The 24,403-nt window shown below is 33.2% G+C and overlaps 1 protein-coding gene across 1 annotated transcript in view; it reads left to right on the top strand.

Moving 5' to 3' along the window:
- Positions 1-6,345: 6,345 nt before the first annotated feature.
- Positions 6,346-24,403, top strand: part of LOC106473112 (ATP-dependent RNA helicase DDX42-like) — a 68,460-nt gene continuing 50,402 nt past the window's right edge. The window contains exons 1-4 of the mRNA XM_013933803.2: positions 6,346-6,429; positions 18,158-18,403; positions 20,567-20,714; positions 21,877-21,941. Coding sequence (XP_013789257.1) covers positions 18,168-18,403; positions 20,567-20,714; positions 21,877-21,941 — 449 coding nt within the window. The 5' untranslated portion in view covers positions 6,346-6,429; positions 18,158-18,167. The remainder of the gene's footprint in view (positions 6,430-18,157; positions 18,404-20,566; positions 20,715-21,876; positions 21,942-24,403) is intronic.

The raw sequence follows: 24,403 nt of genomic DNA, 5'->3' as shown, positions 1-24,403 counted from the left end.
GACATTCAATAGCTGATCAAACTGAGCATTGGCTCAATATTCAGACGTATACCAGGACATTCAATAGCTGATCAAACCGAACATTGGCTCAATATTCAGACGTATACCCGGACATTCAATAGTTGATCAAACCGAGCATTGGCTAAATATTCAGACGTATACCCGGACATTCAATAGCTGATCAAACCGAACATTGGCTCAATATTCAGACGTATACCCGGACATTCAATAGTTGATCAAACCGAGCATTGGTTCAATATTCAGACGTATACCCGGACATTCAATAGCTGATCAAACCGAACATTGGCTCAATATCCCGACGTATACCGACACATTCAATAGCTGGTAATATACATGTGTGTTTACTATTATTATTGTTGTTAAATACACTTTCTAACATGTATTATTTAACTATGTAAGGAATACTGTTTTTCTCTGAGATCCCTGATAACATACATGTGTGTTTACTATTATCAGTATTATTAAATAAACTTTAATATGTACTATTTAACTATGCAAGGAATACTATCAACAAAGTTTGTTCAGTTATTGTTTCCGTACATAAGTGTTAAAAAACGAAGCACTGGTTATCTATACAGAAAACAAAATTCGTTATCATAGAAGTTTGGTTTGTTTTGAATTTCGCGCAAAGCTACACGAGGGTTATCTGCGCTAGCCATCACCACCCACCGCCAACTCTTGGGCTACTCTTTTAACAACGAATAGTGGGATTGACCGTCACATATAACCCACCCACACACACACACACAGCTGAAAGGGCGAGCATGTTTGGTGGGTCAGGGATTCGAACCCGCGACCCTTAGATTGCGAGTCGAGCGCCCTAACCACCTAGCCGTGCCAGGCCCTATCATAGAAGTAAAAATTTTTGAAATACAACCGATGTTAAAGAAAAGTTATGATAATCATTGAAATACTCGCAGAATTAGCTTAATTTTTTTATGTCTTTATTCAATCCTGTGGCAGTCTGTTGAAGCTTTAAATACACGACTTTACTACATGGAGTTTTGCAAGTTAGATACATCTACTTTGTCTCGAATAGTTTCACGATTTTGAAACTGTTTACTAGCATAACAGAAGTAAAATAGTTATTGCTTCCCCCCCCCCAGTGGAATTTATTTACTCTTTTTAGAATTAAAGTGGTTATAACTGGTATATTATTTTGTATTTATTGAAAAGCTACTAAGCCTATCTACAGTCCATTATTGTGAATTACTGAATTACCAGTAAGCAGCACCTACCATCTGTGCTGAAGGATTAATTATCATCCTTATAATGCGACCACAGCTTATAATAAGGAGAATATTTTGTGGTATCGCACGAATTAAAACCCGGGTAATCAGCGCCAAAATCCAAAGCTCTACTATAAAATCAATCCACGCCCTAACTGGTATAGTGGGCGTGCATAACATGAAATAAAAAAATGGGGTAATAAAAGCTGATGTCACATTTCTTCTCGTAGCCATCCACTTAAAATACATAAAAAAAAAAATGTTTGTTAACACGTAAACAGGATGGAACTTTAACTGATTAACATAATGAATGCATCATTAATAATTTCTATCGTAAAATAGAATTCTTCCATTACGGCGGTGTACTGTGGTCATAAATTGTGGGCCCGGCATAGCCAGGTGGTTAGGACACTCGACTCGCAATCTGAGGATCGCGGGTTCGAATCCCCAGCCCACCAAACATGCTTACTTTTCAGCCGTGGGGGCATTATAATTTGACGGTCAATCCCACTATTCGTTAGTAAAAGAGTAGCCCAAGAGTTGGCGGTGGGTGGTGATGACTAGCTGCGTTTCCTCTAATCTTACACTGCTAAATTAGAGACGGCTAACGCAGATAGCCCTCGTGTAGCTTTGCGCGAAATTCAAAAACAAACAATCATAAATTGTGTTCCTCAAGATGAGGATACAACGAAACGCACAACAACCCGTACCAGAACAGAAGATGGCACTACCGCTTGTAACAATAAGAATTTAAATATTGATAACAGTTGTGTAGAAAATGGGCCACAATAAACGAGGAAACTGGTTTCATGATAAGCCAACGAATATATCGTTAGTAGATTTTCATGATAACACGAGAATAATGTTGGTAGTGATTATAATTGTGTTCTGGCGAAAACAGCACGTTCCACTCAGATTAGCTAATGGTACCAGTAAACGCGTGGTCCGTGTCTTGTGTGAAATTCACTCAGCTGCAGTATTATCTGCGTGCAATTTTCTAGTCTGGGCCAGAAACAATGTGCGCCACGTGGGATATCTGTTTCTTTTTATGAAGTGTCCACATTTGGCTTTTTTAACTTTCAAAGGCTTATAAATAAATGTCGGGGTTTGATCCCCGTAGTGGGTGCATAGCCCATTGTGCAATTTTGCGCTTAATAAAAGCAAACAAGTCAATATCTACGTCGGACTTTGTAACTTTTAGGTTGTTGTTAGTTCCGACTAATGTTCATGTTCGTTTTCTGAATTTGACTATTTTTAGCTTCGTAAGATCATATTCATATGGCTGAAAACATTTTCAGATTTCATGTCCTCGTCTCACCTTTTCATTAGAGCATGAAGACAAAGCCTACCTAAAGGTATTTATATTTCATGGGAAAACTACTAAAGTCAATTGCCGCCGTCCCTAATTTTGAACTAATCACTAGAGAGAAGAGGTCCAGTTAGTAGCACCCCATCACCCACCATCCACGCTAAGCAGACATAACGAATAATATATATCCAATACGTACTGAATTTCATGACTATTTTCGAGTAATCCTGTGAAAACTTGGTCTTGATGTGGTCTTGATCGATATTAGATAATAAAAAAGTCCCGGTAAAAAAGGGTCTGTTTCAGTAGTTAAAAAAAACGTCCCGGTAAAAAAGGTCTGTTTCAATAATAAAAAAAATGGTTCCGGTAAAAAGGGGTCTGTTTCAGTAGTAAAAAAAAGGGTCTGTTTCAGTAGTTAAAAAAAGTCCCGGAAAAAAAGGGTCTGTTTCAGAAGTTAAAAAAAAGGTCCCGGTAAAAGGGGTCTGTTTCAATAATAAAAAAAAGGTTCCGGTAAAAAAGGGTCTGTTTCAGTAGTGAAAAAAAAAGTCCCGGTTCTGTTTATCATCTATATAAATAAACGTCAGCATGTTTGTGTATCTATTCCATATATCTTTTCATATTTCTTGATCAGTCAGCACCAAACTTGACACAGTGATACAGGATGGCACGAGAAAGGTCATGGGGTTCGACCCCCCCCCATCTAATTTAGGTTGTTTCCTCCATATTCTGGCTTAATCTTTCAACCCAAATATGATTAATTTATTTCTTCTGTTTTGTTTAACAGTCATGCACAAAGCAAATTCCACTAGAACTGCAGTACATGTACTAGCTTATAAAAACATGTTTTACAGAACAATTTTTATTTTACTTTGATTTTAATTTGCTATATCCTACCTTTCTTTATTGAGTCATTTAAAAGACAAAACTACAGCTGCACAAACACGAGATTGGACGAAACAAGTAAAACCACTTACTTTGAACTAGTTGACATGTTTTAAATTTTTTTCCTTGGAAAACCTCAACATAAAAATGCCTTCTAAGGCAAGAAGGGTTATAACAAACGTTAAAACAAAAATACTTATATGTGCAAAGAACGAGGATAACGTGTTTTATTAATATGTTCTGTTATCTTTTTACTTTTTATTTGTATTCGTCCATGGGGTTTAAAAGAGAAATTTTCTCATATTGCAGGGAAGATTTGAACTCATGACTTTGTGTTTCCTCAAAACGATATGTTTAAGATGTTTTTATTTCAACCAGGAATGTTTAGATGTTAAGGTACATAGAAACACATATAAGGACCATGTATGGTCTATGGGTTAGCATGCCCAGAATATCTATCGACAGTTTAAGGTTCGTGTCTCATCCCCCCCCCAAAAAGAAAATGTGCTCTACACTTTGGGGCCGTAGTCAGTCAGATGAAAGTAGCTCAAGATTTGGCGGCAGGTGCTGTTGACTAGCTGCCTTCCCAATTATTAGCGTGCGCTCTATGGAGCTGAGGTTCCGTGCTTCGCATCCCATCAACTCCCCCCCCCCCAATAAAAAATAAAAAGAGAAAATGCGTTCCGTGCTGATAAGAGTAGTCCAAGTGTTAGCGGTTGGTGATGTTAACTACCTTCCTTCTAGTGTATCACTTCGAAATTAGAGACAGCTAGCGCAAAATCCAAAACAACAAACAAACAAAGAACAAGAAAAACAAATAATGATGAACACGGAAATAGAAACAACACAGAAACAAGAGGGAATCCTCAATAGCCGCGACACTTGAAATTCTTTTAGGCAGGATTAGAGTAAACTAATCTATCAGCCCTCATTTCCCCTTTTTATTAGCTATATCTTTATGCGCCAGCAATACCAAGCGCCCTCAACTTGAAATTATTTTAGCCATGATTAGAGTAAATTAATCTATGAGACCTTGAGCGTGGTCAAATTCATCAATCGAAAGGATTTGACCTCTTGAGTCCAACACTCAGTGCCAGTCTATGAACCACTATGCCGCGACTAATAAATCTAAAATACAGATCTATGAGGGTTTTCTTAGCTATTGCGTTCCTATTATAAAAATACAGTACTGATAAAATGAATAAACGAAATATTACACTTCTACATCATGAAGTTTAACAACCATGTTGGCCGGCATGGCCAGGTGGTTAGGGCGCTCGACTCGCAATCTGTGGGTCGCGGGTTCGAATCCCCGTCCCACCAAACATGCTCGCCCTTTCAGCCGTGGGGGCGTTATAATGTGACGGTTAATCACACTATTCGTTGGTAAAAGAGTAGTCCAAGAGTTGGCGGTGGGTGGTGATAACTAGCTGCCTTCCCTCTAGTCTTACACTGCTAATTTAGGGACGGCTAGCGCAGATAGCCCATCGTGTAGCTTTGCGCGAAATTCCAAAACAAACAAACACTTACAAGAAAAATATGTTTTCATACCATCTCTGAAAATGACAAGTTTGTAGCTAAGCAAATTAGTTAAGCTTAAAGTGGCAGTTCTTTATATCCTAAGGTGTCCCCCACAGGGCCAGTGGTAAGTCTTTGGATTTATATTACTAAATCAGGGGTTCGATTACCCTCGGTGATTCGTAAGATAAACACATATCGTAAGGTACTGAATTACTTAAAGTAAAAATGGAATTTACTGATCATTACTATGACAGGACAATTATCTTAAGGATATCTATGTTACTCATGCTTAAACACACATGTGTAGTTTACAAATAAGAATAAATATAGTTTTGATTATTTTGTTTGTTAGTTTGTTTATGACGAAGTTGCTGAACCTGTTTGACGTCGTTCCTAATTTTTAACTACCGACCAGAGAGAATGTCACTGGCCAACAGTTACACCGCCAACTTTTGTGCTACTCTTTTACAAACGTAGAGTGGGATAGATCACAACATATAACGATCCCACTGTTAAAAAGGCGAGCATGTTCGGCGTCGGGTTTTGACCCCGCGACCCATGGATTGCATGTCAAATGCTGTAATGATATTGTTACGTCTCCGTTCGCTAGTTGATTTTCCGTAACTTCGTTCCCACGAAACATTAGCGACACAAGTCCTTTCTTAATAAAACTGGTTTATTCTTTCCGAATATAACTTTACCGCTACACTTATTTTCAACAGTTTTTCTATAACAAACGCTATAACAACGAACTTCAACAATACTTTCTGACTGCAGTTCAATTACTCACTACCTACACACATTGTCACGTCACGCCGTGACCATCTTATATATACCAGCCAACCCCCAATCTAGCAAATGCTAGAGCACTCCCGAAGGAACAGGATAGTTCTAGAAAACGGGTGGCATGATACTAGTCACGTGATCTCGCTGATGCAACAACATTGACCATGTAAAGCCGATATTTATTCTGTTCCGTTTTTCTTTGCTTATAGTAGTAGTTCATAATTCAAGAGGGATATTTACTGACAAAGAAAACTTGATTTTATTATAAGTATTTACAGTAAGTAAAACATGTATTTTGATATGTTTGTAAATTATAGTGGTATTTTACTTAGTAACTGGGAAATTTTATACACCAGTTTTAAATTACCGTTAATTTCTGTCAAATACCGACAAACATCGCTACAATCGGTATGTGTTTTAAGACAAGGTTACCGTTAAAAACTATATTTTTGTGCATTTTGAACAAAATTATAAAATCCAATTTTTTCCCCGAGGTGGATATGGCAGATAGTGAAATGTGGCTTTGTCCTAAAATACATAGCAAGAAACACAGTTTTTTTTCTTCTTATCACAAAATATGCAAGCTTTTTTTGGGTTATTTTTGATTCGTCACATTTGACAAACGGTCCCTAATTGAAACTCAGCACTAAGCTGAGTGATAATAATTTCGAAGCACTTAAGGTAAGTAGGCTTAGATTTAAGTCTAGCTTAAGTCATTGATTTAATAAATGTTAACTTTTCTTTTCTTAAACAGAAAAGTGAGTTATAAGATATCTGACTCCTAAATACTTATTATCAGTTTTACTCACTGTGAGACACAGTTACTTGACTCAACTTTCGTTCGTCGCCTGTGAATTTCAAAATCAAGCCTGAGTTCTAACTTCTATTTCTAAGTTCTTCTCAGGATCTGCAATTAATTTTCAAAATTGTAATTTCAGTTCTGTTATCAAAATTTAACTTTATATGATTTACATGTAATTAACAAATTACGTTTTAATAAAACTTCAAGGATTATTATACAAATATTCGCTTAAACGTCATGCCTATTTCAATACACTTATTAATATTATACAGCTAATACTAATAGTAATACCAGTAATACTAATACTACTTATTACTAATACTCGTAACAGTATAACTATGTAATTGATTGGTGTGGTTTCTTTACAACTACAATTAAGTTTTACTGGACATGAAGTTACTTGATGAAAATTGGCCTGAAGTTGGCTGCCAATTATGCTTGCTTTTCTGTTGTCTGTTAGTGTTAGGAAATTCAGTAGTCGATTGTTTTTCAATTTCAAAGTCCATGTGGAAGTTCAGTAGTTGATTCATTTAAAATAATATTGTTTGACCAAATGCAGTGTGTTTCCAGAAACTAAACAGCTTCCATGTTATTTTGCTAGTAATATTGCTTAATTCTAACAGTAACAAATTTTAGCAGTGTAACATTAATGCAATATATACAATTCTTCATGTGCATCCTGTATAAAAAACATTATTTGAATATAATAATTAAATTAGGTAACAATACTATTTTTCTAAAAATGTAAATACTAAATATATTTCCATATCAGCTGTATATAGGCCCTATACAAATTTATGTAGCTTTAGTCACTACAAAAAAATTCAATTATGTTCTCTGTACTTGTAATGATGAAAAAGCCTTTCTGTTCTTTTATCCACCCGAGAAAAAAGCATTATTACCTTTAGAGAAGAGGTTAAATAAGCTTTAAATAGTTTTAGCCACTCTGAAAACATGTTTAGATCATTTGTTTATGTAGTTTTAATTGCCTTTGGAAATGGAATTTGCTATATACAATGGGTGAACCTATGTTGGTGAGTCCATTCTGGAGTGGTTGAAGCCGTCTCTCCAATTTAAGAGTGGTTTATATATACCAATAAATATATTGTACTATTTATCTTAAAGAAAATAATGTTATTAATTTGTTATTTACATATCTCTGTACTTTTTATATTCCATCAATGAAGTGTGAGCATTGAATGGCTTTTGGAAGAATTCTTTGGTAAAAACAGATGTCCAATCCTTAAGGGCCATAAATCACTTTCAGGTTGATTAATATGCTGATCAGTATCTAAGCTTCTGTGTGTGTCTATATATATATACACACACACATACATACACATGTGTATAAAGTTTTAAAGTGTACTCTATGTGTCTTATGTGTACATCTTAATAACTATCATATCTCCAGTGTTTGGCACCATTTACCATTAGTAATATATTAATTATTTCTGAAAATAAAACTTGTTAGAATTTCTGATATGTCAAAGAATGATCTCATTTTGAATTACTTGACACTGTCACAGCAATGCAAAGATCTATTAATGTTTACCATGATCACAAGCAAAATATCCTTTATTTGACACAGAATGTTTGATCTAGATGAATACTGCTCATTGTACTAAATTGACTATTGATGAAATCAATCTGGATGCATTTTTCTAATGTTCTTAGTTATATAATAACTTATACCAAAAGAGTTGCTAAAAATCATCAATAAAAACCAGTCTTAATTCTGAGTGATAGGCAAACCACAGAAAGCCTCTATGACAACTCTGCTTTAGGCCATCAGTTAGGTATCATCATCATGGTATTTCATTTGGCACCCTGGCCATGAAAGTGGGTTTTTCTTGAATTATTCCTTTTCTCCCCACAGCAAAATTCTTCCTGAATTCCCGAATTCTAGTTATTTTTGGATCCTGTGATTTCAACCATGAAAAGGTGCCGACCTAAGTTTAAGTTCAAGTCAAAATCAATGACAATACTAAATAATTCGTTTAAAAAAAATTAAAACTCTAGTTCCATCCTAATAACATACTCATTATGCAAGCATTAATCTTCAACCGCATGAATACTTAATCCAAGAACTTGCTGCTTGTGTACCAGTCATGGTCCTTCCAGCCAGATCAAGTCCACCTTGCCTAGATTTCCTAACAGCCACAGGACAGAAAGACACTTCACCTGCCACCTCTGACTTTCTTCACGGCTCTGTGGCCTCTAACTCATCTCTTCTCATTGACTTATTTCTGCAAACATAATTTAAAATTAAACTCGTTGAAACAATAAAAACTCACGTGTGGGGTTGAAGGGGAACAGAAGTTCCCGAGCACCCCAGTTGGGAAGGACAGACAAACATGAAGTTTGTTTTCTCTTCCTTCAAACTAAATTACTGTAATGGTTAGTTTGTTTTTTTAACCCAAAGTGCACAAGTATAAAAATATTTTGTTGGGCTTCTTTATGGACATCATGTTACAGAAATTTTAGTTCCTGCTGTAGAACTATTTTGTTTTTCTAAGTTACTTTATATTTTAAATTTAAATTAAGGATAATAAAGAAACAAGAACATTGTCGTGTTCTCAATACTAGAGTAATAGTGAGGGATCTGCATCTCAAATGTCACATATCAAATTCTCATATAATAATGCAACTATTTATAGAGCTACCCTTATTCATGATTGGTTCAGGGTGTGCTGCACAAGTCAGAATTCATTCATTTTCCTTTACAAATACAATTCCCAAATCTATATCAAACTGAGCATCTGTAGGATAAACCTGAAAGTTGCATTAATGGCTACAATCCCCTGAGAGGGATGTGTGTTGCAATGTAGAAAGAGAGAGAGAGATATGCAGATAAAAAATCAGTTCAGCATTGCAGCTGGTGAACATTTCTTTTTCAAGAACAAACAGATTTCAATCCAAAAAACAAAATTAACAATAGTTGTTGAGGCAACTACCTTATCCCATACTTCATAAATATTTCACACATAGGAAGCAAATTTAGCTGACATTTAGCAGGGAGTTTGACCTTTTACACTTCATTAGAGCTCCTTGTTGCAAGCAATTCATTCTGAGTATTGAGAGCATCGGGCTATTTTCCTGCAAACTCAATTGATTACTACTGAAACAATTATCAATCAGTTTTCTGTGAATGGTCACATTATTACATGAGATATTTATATATTGATACAAGCAAAAGTACCCATCCCTAGTGAAGGAAAAAGTTTTAAGTAAATCTGTCAATTTAAATTATTTCATGGACCTCAGAAAGGTTAATTTTGTTGCATTTTTAGTTTCATTCAGAGCCAAAGCTCTGAGTTACTTATATCGCCCACTGTAAAAAATAATTACTGAACATTTCAGACATTGCCAGGGTTTCTTCCTTTGCCCATGTATGGATTGGTGTGAATTTTCCTCGGTTGCTCCAGTCTTTTATACCCCCACTGAATTGCCCTTGATGATATTTGTCTCATGACACTCTCCACCTACCTCAATGCACCATTTATCCTGGTACTGTATATAAGCACGTTACTCAGATAATATTATCTTTTTTTCTCGACAAAGCATTCACTAATGGGTTTCTCAGTATTACGATTGCTGGAGATACTTTGAGCATTCTTTGTGTTACCCAGTTGATTTTCGGAAATTTTAGATTTTTTTTTTCAATTGACAAAGCCTGTATACGGTATGAATTCTTGGATTATAATTTCTGGCACATAGGCAAATCAGGTCTCTCCTATCCCACCTCTGATATCCAGCATCACACAACAATCAGGGGGAGGTGGGTTGCTCTAAGATGAGACTGTCAGTGATCTTATTTGTAGTGAGATGGAGACATTTAGTTTGATGGCGATCCTGGACATTCTGGAGGGAATTTTTATTTGCTTTTTCCTGTGCTTTCTGTTATTCTGTCGACTTGTCAGTCCTCCTGTGGGACAGTGGTAAGTTTACAGACTTCCATTGCTGAAATCCGGGGTTTGATTCCCTATAGTGGACATGGCAAATAGCCCAATGTTTCTTTGCTCTCACAAAGCAAACTTACTGGACAGTCTTTCAAAGAAATAAGAAATGGAGGTCACTTTGAGAAAAGCTGTCTCTGATTTTTTTTCTTCAGTTGGTCCATCAAGAATGTGATGTTTTGTCTTTTATTTGTCAGTTATTTTTGAGCCTGCACCTTACTTGATGGCTGAAAGGTCTGGAAGCAAATATTTAGTTTTCTCCCCATCCACGGACCAATGTGGTTCATGCAGGGAGGTTTACTGCTCAGTTACGTGAAGGGACAGCAATGCCTTATCAGCCACGGTTGTTGGAACTACATGATTTAGTCTGGTGGAAGTATATTCTGACTCTCAAATAATACATATGCTCCTCAAAATTTGGGGCTCTAAGGTGGAGTTTGTACTTAACCTGAATAGATTAATGTCCCTTGGTGGGACAGCAGTAAGTCTATGGACTTCCAACTCTAACTTCCAACGTGTTGTTTTCCTAACATTAAACTTTGTTGGAAGACTCTCAGAATCACTAACTTCATTGATGATGTGCTGGAACCATTGTTAGCATTTACATTGGTTCGATTGCAGGCTTCTATATTCATCCCTGTTGGCATCTCGACTTTCATTGGCTCCAACAGAGGGTCATAGTTCTGGTCCTATTTGAGGGTTCCGACCCCGTCCCTCGATACATTGGTACCCAGAATAGATTCTGTCCATATCCAAGAGTTCCACTCAGTTGGAATGACCCAAGTGGCATCAGCATCTCTGGGGGCTTGGTTCCGAGAATTTCTGGATGTATGGTAACTTTAACCATGGAATTTTGGGCACTACAAGTCCTTAGTCAGAATTAGTCATACAGTTGTCAGAACATCACACCCAGATTCTACTTTTGAAAACAACTGAAGCAGGTTTCATTCTCAGAGTTCATACATCTGTTCTTCTTCCAACTCAATATGTTGCAGTCTGGGTTTTCTTTCTTTTCATCACTTATCTCAGTTGGACTCAGCTGACTTTAATCCAGCTCTACATTGTAGAATGGGAAGTTTAACTCATACTCACCTCTCCTTCTCCTACTGTATGGATGGTTCTTTCTTTTTTTGGAATGTGGGCATCACTCAAATCCCTAATGCCTTTGGGATGAGCATACAAGAGATCCTTTCAATGGTTTTTGATTCACTGGATTCCCCAGTTTCTTTATTCAGGATCATTCTTTGATCTTGAGAGGTCAATATATTGGGACAATAATAAGATATGTGTTCCTCTGCTGCCACTTCATTCAGAGATCCATCTCTTTATAAATGTCTCGCTTCAGGGATTGGGTGCATATTTCAATAGTCAGGAATTTCAGGTTTTACGCACACATGAGGAGGTTTACCTATACAACGTTTTAGTCCTTCTTGTTCTTTAAGAGGTGATGCCTCATAGTCTGGGCTTATTAGGGGAAAAAATTGTTGAGCTTCACTCCAACAATTTCACGATGGTGTCTTGCATTTCCCGTCAAGGGGGCACTTGGGCCAGGACTCCTTGTTTTCAACCTTGGATCTCCTTTCTTGGGACCACTCCTGTCATATCACCCTACTTAGCTTGCCATGTTCTTCTGGTGATGGCTGTGGTAGCAGATCAATTGTTTTGACCCAAACAGATTCTCTCAACAGAATAGATGGTCCATCGCAAGAATTTCTGTTGGATTGGCTTTCATTTTGAAACACTGATGATTGTTGGGTTGACCACTCATTGGAACACCCAACTACTAGCAATTTGGTCTCCAGTACCTCACCTTTGGGCTTTGGCAATGGATGCATTTGATCAGGATAGGAGTGGATTACAACTCTAGGCCTTCCCTCCAATTCATATGTTACCCACAGTACTAACTATGATTTGTTGAAACCCATTGCCGGGTCCTGTTGATTGCACTGGATTGGCAGCTACACCCAGGTTTCTGCTTCTGCGGTACCTTCAGCAGTGCTTACCTGTTCACCTCTTTGGCCATCTCTGTGAAGGCAGTCATGATCTGATATTGTAAACCTGGCTATCCAGAAGCTCATGCTGACCTTGGCCTCCATATCATTTAATGTGGCTGCTATACCCAGCCACACACTCCTAAAAAGCCTTGAACATGTAACTTTTAACTTCACACTTTAAATAGTGTGCTTAGTTACATAGATTTTTTAAATCAATAAAATACATTTCTTCAAGTGAAATAATGCAATATTGCAAATTATGATCTAAATAAGTAAATAATTAATTGTTGATTAGTGAAAATGATACAAAAGACATGTTTGCAAGTTTGTTTTAATATCTAGAGAAGTGTGTTAAAGAAGTGACTCTAAGAATCTGAACTAGAGATAACATGATTTATTTTTGTAGATTGTCGATCAATTTTAATTTATACTTTGATGAAGATGCAAGCTGTCACTCAGAGCCGACAAAATCCTTGAAGCCTGCAGAAAGAGAAACTTATAACAAATCACCATTACTCTGAAATTGAGAACATATGTAACAGTGTTTTTGTTTCTATAATTTTTTATTATTATTCATTTAAAATTTAAGTATAAAGTTACTTAGGAAAGTAAAATAATTATATAAAATAAATTCATATTTCTCTGGCTTATGTCCATAAGAAAGCTGAAACAAAAGCTTTTTATACTTGAAATATTTTATTATTAATTTTAATGATTTCTAAACCATTATTTTTACTTTGAACTTGAGAGAATTAGTTGTTTAAATTCTATATTAAATTATTATTTTTTGTCTGTAATTCCTAATAATTATTATTTTTTTACTTTTTCTTTAGTTTGGTTAAACAGTTGAATTTGAATAAAAGAAAGTTATATGAATGAAAATACTGCATACACTAAAAAAAGTTGCTCAAAAATGTATTTCTAAATTTCTTTGCTTCATTTTTGAATTGTATAAACATCAAGTAGAAGAACATTTACAAATGTGATCAATAGTTAACTTCTATGGTGTATTGAGCAGTATTTATGCAGTTCTATTTATAAAACAGATAAAGTGAAGGTAAGTGTTGGACAAATTAAATAGAGATTACAAATATATACTGTCATCTTCCTGAGATTGCCTTTCTGACAATAGGATTTTAAAATCTGATTTAAATAATGTGCTCTTTGTTTGGCCTACTTATAACTTTTTAAAAGTTATAACAAACCAATCCTTAGTTTGAAACCTGGCATTGCAATTGACCAAAAATAGGCTTTAAAGGCAATTTTGTGACATAGTTTTATTTTACACAAAATTTGAAAATAACTGTGTTAGCATGATAGAATATATAGTTGGAAAGTCTAGTTTTGCAGTGAAGTAATAAGTATTTTTACAGTTGTTTTATGTTCAAAGTAAACAGTTGGATGGTCTTCAAGTTTTTTCACAAGTACATTTTTCTGCAAGATGCCAATTTACTATGCTAATGATATGATAAAAATTTCACGCTGTGTTTTTAATTTATATATGCATGATATTAATTTATTCTGAAATCTATTCTTAAGGTGTAACCTCTAACAGAAAACAAAATGAAGTCCTGGGGATGATTAATAAGAATTATCCTTAAAAGTGCCTCTATTATGAAAACAAAAATATATTTGTAGAGATTGAATAGCTCTGCTTCATTAACATGTACGTGCATGTGTTTATATCAAGCAATCTACATAGAAATGCCATAGCTATTCAGATAGATACATTCAGTACATTGACCTCCCCAAAGTGTTAGTTACCCATCAAATGGAATGACTGGAGGTGGGGCTTTTATTTGGTCCTTTTACTTCACTTGGACCTTTCTATCCCTAAATAAAGAAATCATGACAAAATACTTTAATTACAAATCATTGTAAAAGTGTAATGATACCCAAAGTATTATCAGTTTATTACTAATACAGAATAAATTTTAATTATATTTGTTCTTATTTTAGACCTAAAACATGCTTATTTAAGGAATGCTACTAAGACTAGTACAATATTCAATGTGTTACCATTCTTAACAGTAACCATTTCACAATCATATGTTTTTGGAACAAATGGAAAACAAATATCCCAAGCAGTCATTCAGCATTTATGAGTATTAGATCGGGTGTCACTGCACTTCTTGGATGGATTGCTTATTAAAATGTTTTGAATTTACTTGAAGAAAGGGATGAATGTATATTTAAGGACTAGCTGCAACCCGTCAAACATTTGCAGTAGCTTTTATGCTCTTTGCTTGAATTTTCCTTATTCTATCATTTTTCATGCACGCCATTTAATCAACACTTTCTTGCAGGCATTATGTGTTAGACCAATAAATTCTGGTTGAGTTGAAAAATTTTTATGTGGTCAGACAAACAAACTCACTTAGATGTAACTTTATTTAATAAAACTACACGTATGTAACTTTGTTTAACAAAACTACATCTAAAGTAAACAATAAAGTAAAGTAATGGTGTTTATAATTGTGTACAGAGTATGAAACAGTTAAGAACATTTAGTGTATGACATGGTTTAGGAGTTGAAACAAAGAAACTCATGAAAACAAAGAATAAAACCTGTAGTAAACAGAAGCAATTAAAAGGTGTTTATAGCAGTCTATGAAACAAACCAAAGCTAAATTATTGAAAAGTAAAGTAAATGTAAAGTTGTAATGAAGACAAACATAGCTGAATATGCAGAAATGGCTGAGTGCATGTTCACGAAGTGATAAGCATATGGTTTTGAACAAATTGTGCATGCATATTTTAGACCTAAATAAGTCAAAAAAGCCCATAGAAATTATATTTTGTGTAATATTAATTTTTGGGGGGAAATTACATGTGGGTTTAGTGTTGTTTGTGTGAAATACTTTGCAAATAAAATTCTAAAGCTGAAATGAAAGCCAGTCATTATGTGATGACAACAACATTGTTATCATGTACCATACTTGTTGCACTGAAAAGTTTGACTAAGCAAAAAACAGGTAAGGTGATTCTGAATAGAAAACCAATATGCAATCTGGACTCCTCAGACAAAGTCCTTTCTGAAGATATGGGACTTTTAACATTTGTGAGAAAAGTCCCTGACAGGCAAATGCAAACATATTATTTATACAGATACCAAGATATTTAACCCATTAACTGCGGATGATGGATATTTCTGTCATTGAAGTTCTATGGCTCAGCTGTGAATGATAGAAATATCTGTCAGTTGCATATATATAACTATAACTCTATGCGAATGATGAAAATTACCGTCTTATTGTGATTGATGGCAACTCAGTTTTATCTGTGAGTCAGAAAATGACAACTGAGCTGCTCCTGTCGCAGTTAATGGGTTAAGTTAGCAAAGTATCTAAGTGGAGTGAATCAGCACCCAACCTTTCCAGTAGCTGTATGTCTCTCTCCACCCTCTCTCTATATATATATACTGTTTAGTAAGAAGCAGATTTACATATCAACTAACATACTACATCAATCAATATGAAATAGTGATTGATACCACTTAAGAACTGGACTTCTGTGCTCCTCAGAAGATCCATCTAAAAACTGCTAACATTTGTGCTTAATTTAAAAAATGCAGATACTTGTAAATAATAAGTTCTATTTTTAATGAATATATGATGCAGTATATCTATTACAATACGTAAACCATTGTAAAATTGTCAAGAATGTTTGAACCATTCCAGAATAGGCTCAACCAGCACATCTAGTAATTTTCAGTAAGACTACAAAAAAGGTGTTTTCCATTATCATAAATTCATAAGAAGAGCTAGGCAGTTAGTGGAATTTGCTAATCAATTTCTCTTCAGGCTCATTAATTGATTCTATTCAACTAACTGATTGTTCTCACATGAGAATAATCTTCCTATTTTCAGCTTGTTTTGGTTTCATTTAAGACATTTTCAAATTACCTTTTAAGCAAAATAACTTAGGATTAAGTTACTTTTTATTCTGAACTGTTTTACATAAATATGTATCATGTATGTAATAAAGTACTAAACCTGTAACATGCTGAAATTGTGATTAATAGCATTCTGTGGGTTTCTTTACAAATTTCTACATTACTACTGAACTTTTGTTGATGAAAATAAATATTGCTTCATGATATTTTTAAAAACAACTTTTTATATAATGTTAATAAACTTTATTACTCTAAAAAACAACCACAAAAATAAAAGATTTAAAAAACATTTCTAGTTTTGGCATAGGCCTACATCAGGTATCCGTTCATTGAATATGCCTTTAATTTCTTAAAAGAATATCATATTTCAAAATGTATCGAAGAATGTGAGAGTTTTGACCAACAAAACTAATTTTAATAGAAAATAATAAATCAGAGTTTGCTAGATGTAGTAATTATTTGAAACATTTTTTCAGACATATAGAAAAAAAAAAATATCGCCAGGAAGGTTTGACCATTAATATACAGGATGATTGTAAAGGAAGTTTTATAGTTCAACATGCCATATCTTACAAATGGTAAGGTATAGAAAGGTAAAATTGCACAGGGATGTTAAGAGTATCATACAGGTGCAAATATCCCAGTTGTCACATGTTCACATCAGGAGTGCCACTATAACCTAATTTATGATCAATCACAGCAACTGTTTGTCTAGCCAAGTTGGCAATTTGAACAATAAATAGTTGCAAATTTGTAAACCCCAAGTTGAAGTATTAATTCAAAGCATAGAAATAAAGTTTGACAAGGTGTTCAATAATGATGATTCGATTCTTTCGGCATGTTTTCATTCTAGCTTCAAACTCTCCTGGCTTCCAGAAAACGACAAAAAATTATTGCAAAGATAGAAGAACACACAGCACAATATGGATCAGAATCCATTGTTTTTTAGCTACAACATAGCGGCTCATAGAATGACTCTGAGTTTTTTTTTTTTATGTACAAACTTTTAGCTCATAGCTTCATCTCTTGACCAATTTGAGATCTAATTACAGCCACGACTATTGAGGATTTCTTCTTATTTACAGTACACATGAAACATAAAATACATAACTTAAATCTGTTAGAAATAATGAAAATGCTTAAAGTACTGTATTTAAATAAAAAACAGCTGTTTGCCTTTTAGAAACACACTGAATTTGGTCAATCAAAGGCAATCAACATTTGGTAATTAAATCTATATTGCCCAACTTAATACTTGCAAATCTTATTAATTGTGATTTGTTAAAATTCTAGACTTTCACTTATGAAACCAGTTTGGAAATTTATTTTATGAATGATTTTTTAAAAATGTAATGTAAAATGGCATCTATGTGACAGGTTTCTCCTGTTGAGATAACACTGCTATTAGATTAATGAAACTCAGATGTGTGGTGAGAAATATAGCAAGATTTAGTACTTAAGTCATTTTTAAAATAAATTTTCATTCGAAAAACTAAGAATTGGTTTTATAAGATGAAGTAATGAATCACTTTATATTGAGAAGAATAAAAAATGGTGTATTTTCATTCTCCTTTGAAAATAATAGTGAAACATTTGCTTATATTTTCCAAGTTTTTATGTTTTGATCTTCATACCTTATGGTGACATAGATAAATGCAAGGTGCATTTGGGGCAGGATGTTTATGCCAGTTTTATAACTTCTATGAATCTTTGTAGAAAATGCATGAATTTGATGAGTGATCTCACTGACTTTTTTCTTTAGACTAGAAGAAATGTTTCACAAGGGTGGTGATGGGCGACCAAGGGGGTTTGGTTTTGGAAGTTTTACACTAGGAGGAAAAAAACCAGAACCTCAGCTTAATCAGAGCCCCCTTGAATCTCATAGTCTCTCTGCTGTGCCACCTCCAATGGTGAATAAGCATGGATATGCTGGACTACAAGCTATCACTCAGAATGCTATGGCAGCCAGCTTTGGACTTCCTCGTAAGCGACCAAAGACTGAAGAAGAGTAAGTATTGAAGATACAGTATTTATGGTATGTTGTGGTACAGAATGAATTATCGTTTGAGGGACATGGTTTGGCAAGAGGGCATAAATAGGAAAGTTTTTACTATCGGATATCTTGCTTTGAATGATATGTTTTGATAACAGTGTCTCAAAACATAATATTATAGTACAGGACTATACTGTGTGTTAGATCTCCCCTTAGTTATTATGTAATTTTTATAAATCTTGTGTTTTTTTGTACTTATTAGTTTATATGCAGTGAAGTGATTGAGTAAGTTATTCAGCTTTTCCTTTCTCTAGTGCACTTGGCGGATGAATTTATTAAATTATAGTTATTCATTATAGGCCGTGTATTTTGTTTTACCCACCATCATGCCCCAAGTTGAACAAAAAATGCAGATTGGCTGACTAATGAATGAATAATTGCTGTAATGGACTTAAAATAAGACACTAAACTCGAGCGCTTTCGAATAGTTGACTATTCTTCTTCAGGAGAACAAAGGACAGTCAACTATTCAAAAGCGCTCAAGTTTTGGGTCTTGTTTTAAGTCTATTACACTTTATATGTGATCCTTTGTGCTAACTCTTTCATCAAAAATGAATAATTGCTGTCAAATTGTTATCAGTGCTATAAGTGTAGCTACTAAGTTAGCCACCAATTTTGATTTCATTCCTTTAAGTTGCACACTCAGTCCTGTTTTTGCTGTACCTTTTTTTCACACCTAAGGTGTTTTTAATTAGATACACTTTTCCAGAATTGACATTGGACAATTTAGTATTGTCTCGCGTGTTTATATGTGTGTTTACACAGTGTTGGGGACTTAAGTTGTATCTATAACTATACAGTTACTCAGACGCTTTATAACCATCCGAAGAAAATTAGTAATTGTAACTCATTTTATTTATTAGACAAATGCATACTTAGCCAAAGTTAAAAACTTGGCATTATTTAGATATCCTTCCAGTAGCTTGAATTTATAGTCAAATAACATAAAAATTAAGTAACATCAATTTATTTTATAAAATAAAACTTTTTATTGTTATAACTTTATATTAAGTTTGTAAATCATTAGGGAATGAATAAAACTAAAACTAGAAAGTCTGTTCAGATAATACAGCAATATTTTGTTACAAAGTAATAACAATGTATAACTTCCTCACAATAGATGTAGTAATTTTTCATTTTTACAATGATGTTATGATACCAGTAGACTTTTAAAAGTTAACTGTGTAACACTAACCAAATTCTCAGTATTTTTTACATGAAAAAAGAGACTTCTTCTTTAATAAGCTAAATAATCAAATAAAGATAAAATAATGTTATTGTATTCTGTAAATGATTAACTCTGGCTATAATTTGGCAATTTCAAAACTTACATCTTTATACATATTAATGGATTGATATTAAGATAAAAACAGTAAACATTTAAAAATTTAGGAAAATTTATAGCATTGGTAAACAGGATGCTAATAATTGATTAGTTTACATGACACTGATCAATATACTCTCTGCTCATAGATAATCTATTATATATATATATTGATTAATATATTAAATTGCCCAGCTCTACAACTAACACAATTGAGAATTATACTTTCATGCTAATTGTTGAATGGAACATAAAATCTTTACTTGCTGTAATCATTTTAATACATGAAATAAGCATTAATCAAAATAGAATATTAGAAATTTAGCATTAGAAATTATTTGAAACATCTTTACATCTCATAACCTTTTTTATAAATAAGCAAGTCATACTGAAATATGTAGATAGTTCACTGCAATGAGCAGGCAGTTTTAATGACAAAATAAAATTATGAAGGTCTTTCTTCAATGGATTACAGTCTTTATTTTTTATTCAATTTAATTAAGTATTCAACTTTCTCAAACAGGAATTTATTGTTGCTTTCTGAATATAAAGCAGAGTTGTAATTAGAATTAATGATAAGCCTGCAAATAGGATATTATTAAAATGTAAAATGTTTCAGATTCAAATACACTTGCTTAATCATTTACACGTATTGAAAACATTTTTCTGGAACAAGTATATAGTGTAATTTAAATATTGATATCTATATACATGTTTTATTTACATAAATATTGCAAAATATTATCACTATGAAATATTAGAAAAAAATAAACTGTTTGCTAACTGTTATACAGATATTTTGAGCAAGAAGATGATGAAGAAAACAACAGTAATTTGGCTTACATCCCTGCTCCCGGAAGTCCAACCTTGATGGAGGAAAAACAAGAATCAGATTCTGATAGTGAAGAAGATCCACTTGATGCTTTTATGGCTGGCTTGGAGGTGTGTGAAGATAGTTATTGTATTTGAAGTAAATTTTTTTGTAAATCTCCTGGAACTATTGTGCTGTTAAGTCTAATTTTTATTTTTTGAGTAAGTATTTGCTAGAAGACTATTTTTGCTGAATGCAATTTATTAGACTCACAACCTGTAAAATAAAGTAGCACTTTAGTTCTAGAAACAGGGTTTTCATTAAGTAAAATAATGAAAAGTTTTAAACCCTTTTCAGTTTGCCTCAAAAGGTTTTGGGGACATATGGGGGAGGGGTAGACCAGTTTTACCCATGATACGAATAAAAATTTAGCTGGCAAAACCTATAATTTGTTGTTTCTTTTAGAAATGGATATCTTGTCCTGTTGTTTGCAAGAGTAAATGTTAGTTCAACACCGTGCAAACACTTATTATTTTGTATTGTTACCAAACAACAAGTATGGTTTAGATGTTCCATTTCAGCAGAGGCAAAAAGTTATTTGTATTGACATTGTAATTGACTACATTCTCGGTAGTTTCCAGTACAAAATATGAGATGCACTTTATGTATTTACAAATCCCGGTTCTAACCAATCAAAAAATTAATAGCTGGAAGTAAAGGAGGGGAAAGGCAACCAGTATGAATGAACAAGTGTTATCCAATTATTCTTCAATATTTGTTGGATGTCCCTTTATGAGTATAAAATGTTTGCTGGATGTTTTCACTTAAGGACATGAAAACAGTCTGGCATGATGGTTTAAATGAGTTTTGTGTGTGAGAATTCTCAATAAAATTGCATGGCTGTTCACTGAAAACCCACAAACATCCAAAATGTTAAGTACCATAAGCAGCTGTATTATAACTATACAAATTTAATTTTTTCACATCACCCCCTCAAACCCCCTGAGTATGTGCATGACATCTTATTTGAAAGTATTAACATATTTTTTATCTTCACATCTAGCACATGAGTGGGCATAGTTTATTGTTCCTTTGTGTGATTAAAGAAATACATTTTCATGTGAAAGACAAAAACAAATTTTTATCTTTTTCATGATTGTTCATCATTTTCTTTACATAAAAATTTTCTTATTGTCTTATTTAACTTATCATTTAAGATTTCATTTGAAATGAAAAACTTTGTTTATTCATTAAAAATATGAGCTACATTACAAAAGTGTAATTTTTCTCTAGAAAGAAGTGGAGAAAGAGAAGGAGAAAATTGTTGAAACTGAAGAAAAAGACAAATTACAGGCAAAGTAAGTATAGTTGTTTTATGTTAAATGACATTTGTCTTGCAGTAGACATATAGAAGATATATCTATTGTCACTAAAAAAAAAGAGTGAAATTCTTGTTTTATTTTGTATCGTAACCAATAGGTTGGGTATAAACAACTTGCTTCGGTAATGAAATGACCTTAAAGTTATTACTTAAAATACTCAAATTAGGAATAGGTGTTTAGATAAATTAATGGAAAAAACTTTTGAAAAAAAAATATACTAATACAAAAACTAGGAAACTAGTTTTGACACTTTCATGTGTTTTCTTCAGTCCTATAGAGTTTTTTTTATAATAGTTTTATTTTTGTTAGTTTAATTAACATACATGGTGTTGTGTACTTTACTCATCAAGTATGAAAATACTAATGCATTAAACATATGTGAATGGTGTTGGTGAACCAGTCCAGTTTCTGTGAACCTATACATAGCAATGATTTCTGTAATTCCAAATTTACTGTCTGTTTATAAACATTACAAGTATATTGCACACAAAAAATCAAAATTTTTATTAAAGATTTGTCTGGGAATATTCTGAGTTAGTCTGACTTGAACTTTGACTAATCTGAGTGCAAGATAATTTTTATGTTAAGAATAAAAATACTTTTTTTTCATTTTACAGTTCTCATATTTTATTTGCATAACTTCTAGATTCTTCTAAATTAATATCAGAAGCCTTTTTTTCATAAAAATGTATATTTAATATCTGTTTTTTTTCTACCCTAACACTAACTGTAGTGAAATAAACAATCTAGGGTAAAATAAAAAAGTTGAAAAATACAAACTCTAAATTACCTTTTTTTTTTCTTTATAGAATGAATGGATATTCTAACAGACAGTTACATACTCTTTATTCTAACACCCAAAACTAGTAGATATTTCAAATCTTGGTTCACCTAGTTTTATTGCTTTAAAGTTGAGCTTAGACACTCTCAGAGTACACTGGAAACCATTTATAGCTGGACAGATTTGTGTGAAAAAAAACGATGGAGTTACGAGAATGAAACAGTCAAATTACAAATATCTCGTGTCCCATATACAAATGTATATTAGGATATTGAGTATCTTTAAAAAGTTATTTCATTTTATTTCATTTAAGTTTTGGTACTTAACTTTATAAATTTCTAGTTTGTGAATTTTGGATACTTTTATAACAATAAATCAAAAAATATTTATAAAAATCAAGATATTTAGTTCTGACAACTTAGACCTTTTGCTGTCAATGGACATGGCACTGTATTCCTTTTTTTTGTAATGATATTGCTGGTCCCAAATATTATTTATGTTTATTTCAAGTCATACAGTTTAAAACACAAAATAATACTATGCACATAATATAGAGAGTCCTAAAACTACAATAATTGAATTGGCTTTCTCTTGTATTTGTTTAGAGCATAAAACTGATTCACACCCAGCACACTACAAGCAATAATATAATCATAGCTTCTCCCCTTGCCCACAGTTCTAATTTAATTAAAAAATATTTTTTATACGATATTAACACTGTGACAGTAGTACTGATGAGTTGTATTTAGGAAAATTTATAGCATTGGTAAACAGGATGCCAATAATTGATTAGTTTACATGACACTGATCAATGTACTTGCTACTCATAGATAATCTATTATATTTATTGATTAATAGTACTGATGAGTTGTATTTGGGTGCTTTTTCCAAATTCATGTTTAACTCTTTCCATATGGGTCACAGGTGAAAGGCCATGTCATCTTTTTTTTTGACTTACATTGAAACTACTATTACATTAGTTTATGTCAATAAGTTGGGTATCAAACTGTAGATTATAATTCAAATTTTAGAACTATATATTACTCAATTTGTTAATTTAAAAGTAAATTTTAAAAGAAACACAGATAAACATCGATTTTTGTGTGTCACATGGTATATTGAATGCAGCACTGGTTCAAATTAGATGTATGGGAAGTCAAAATACTAAGTCTATAGTTTTATACGAATTAGAAACTCAAATTACCGATATTGACAAGCTAGAATGTAAAATAAGAACATCTTATCTTTTCTGTTTCTAAGATATTGCTCATGTAATAAATCAAACACAGTGGCACCCTGTGCACCTCTTTCAATTTTTGGAAATGCTCCCTTATATACACTTATATATATGACACAAGTAACCAATTGGAAGCTCAGAATGTCCCCTAGTTGCTTTCTCTGCTATTTTAATGGGCTTGGACTCCATTTCTTTCTTTTGAACCAATATTTCAAGGAGGTAGGGTGTGTCTTTTGTCTGCTCGAAATTTCATATTTCTTTAGACTAAGATACATCTTAGTTACTAAGCTTGATAAGTTATAGTGGAATTCTATGGTATTGATGTAGTAATTTGATTTTTTAGCTATTCAAATGTATATATATAAAACCTTAAAATATTTTGTTTCATATTCTCCATGTGCAAAATATTTAAAGGCTTAG

The sequence above is a fragment of the Limulus polyphemus genome, unplaced genomic scaffold (assembly GCF_000517525.1).
Source record: "Limulus polyphemus unplaced genomic scaffold, Limulus_polyphemus-2.1.2 Scaffold126, whole genome shotgun sequence".
Classification (NCBI taxonomy): Eukaryota; Metazoa; Arthropoda; class Merostomata; order Xiphosura; family Limulidae; genus Limulus; species Limulus polyphemus.
Note: the sequence above shows the minus strand (reverse complement) of the source record. Positions and strands in the feature narration are given on the sequence as shown.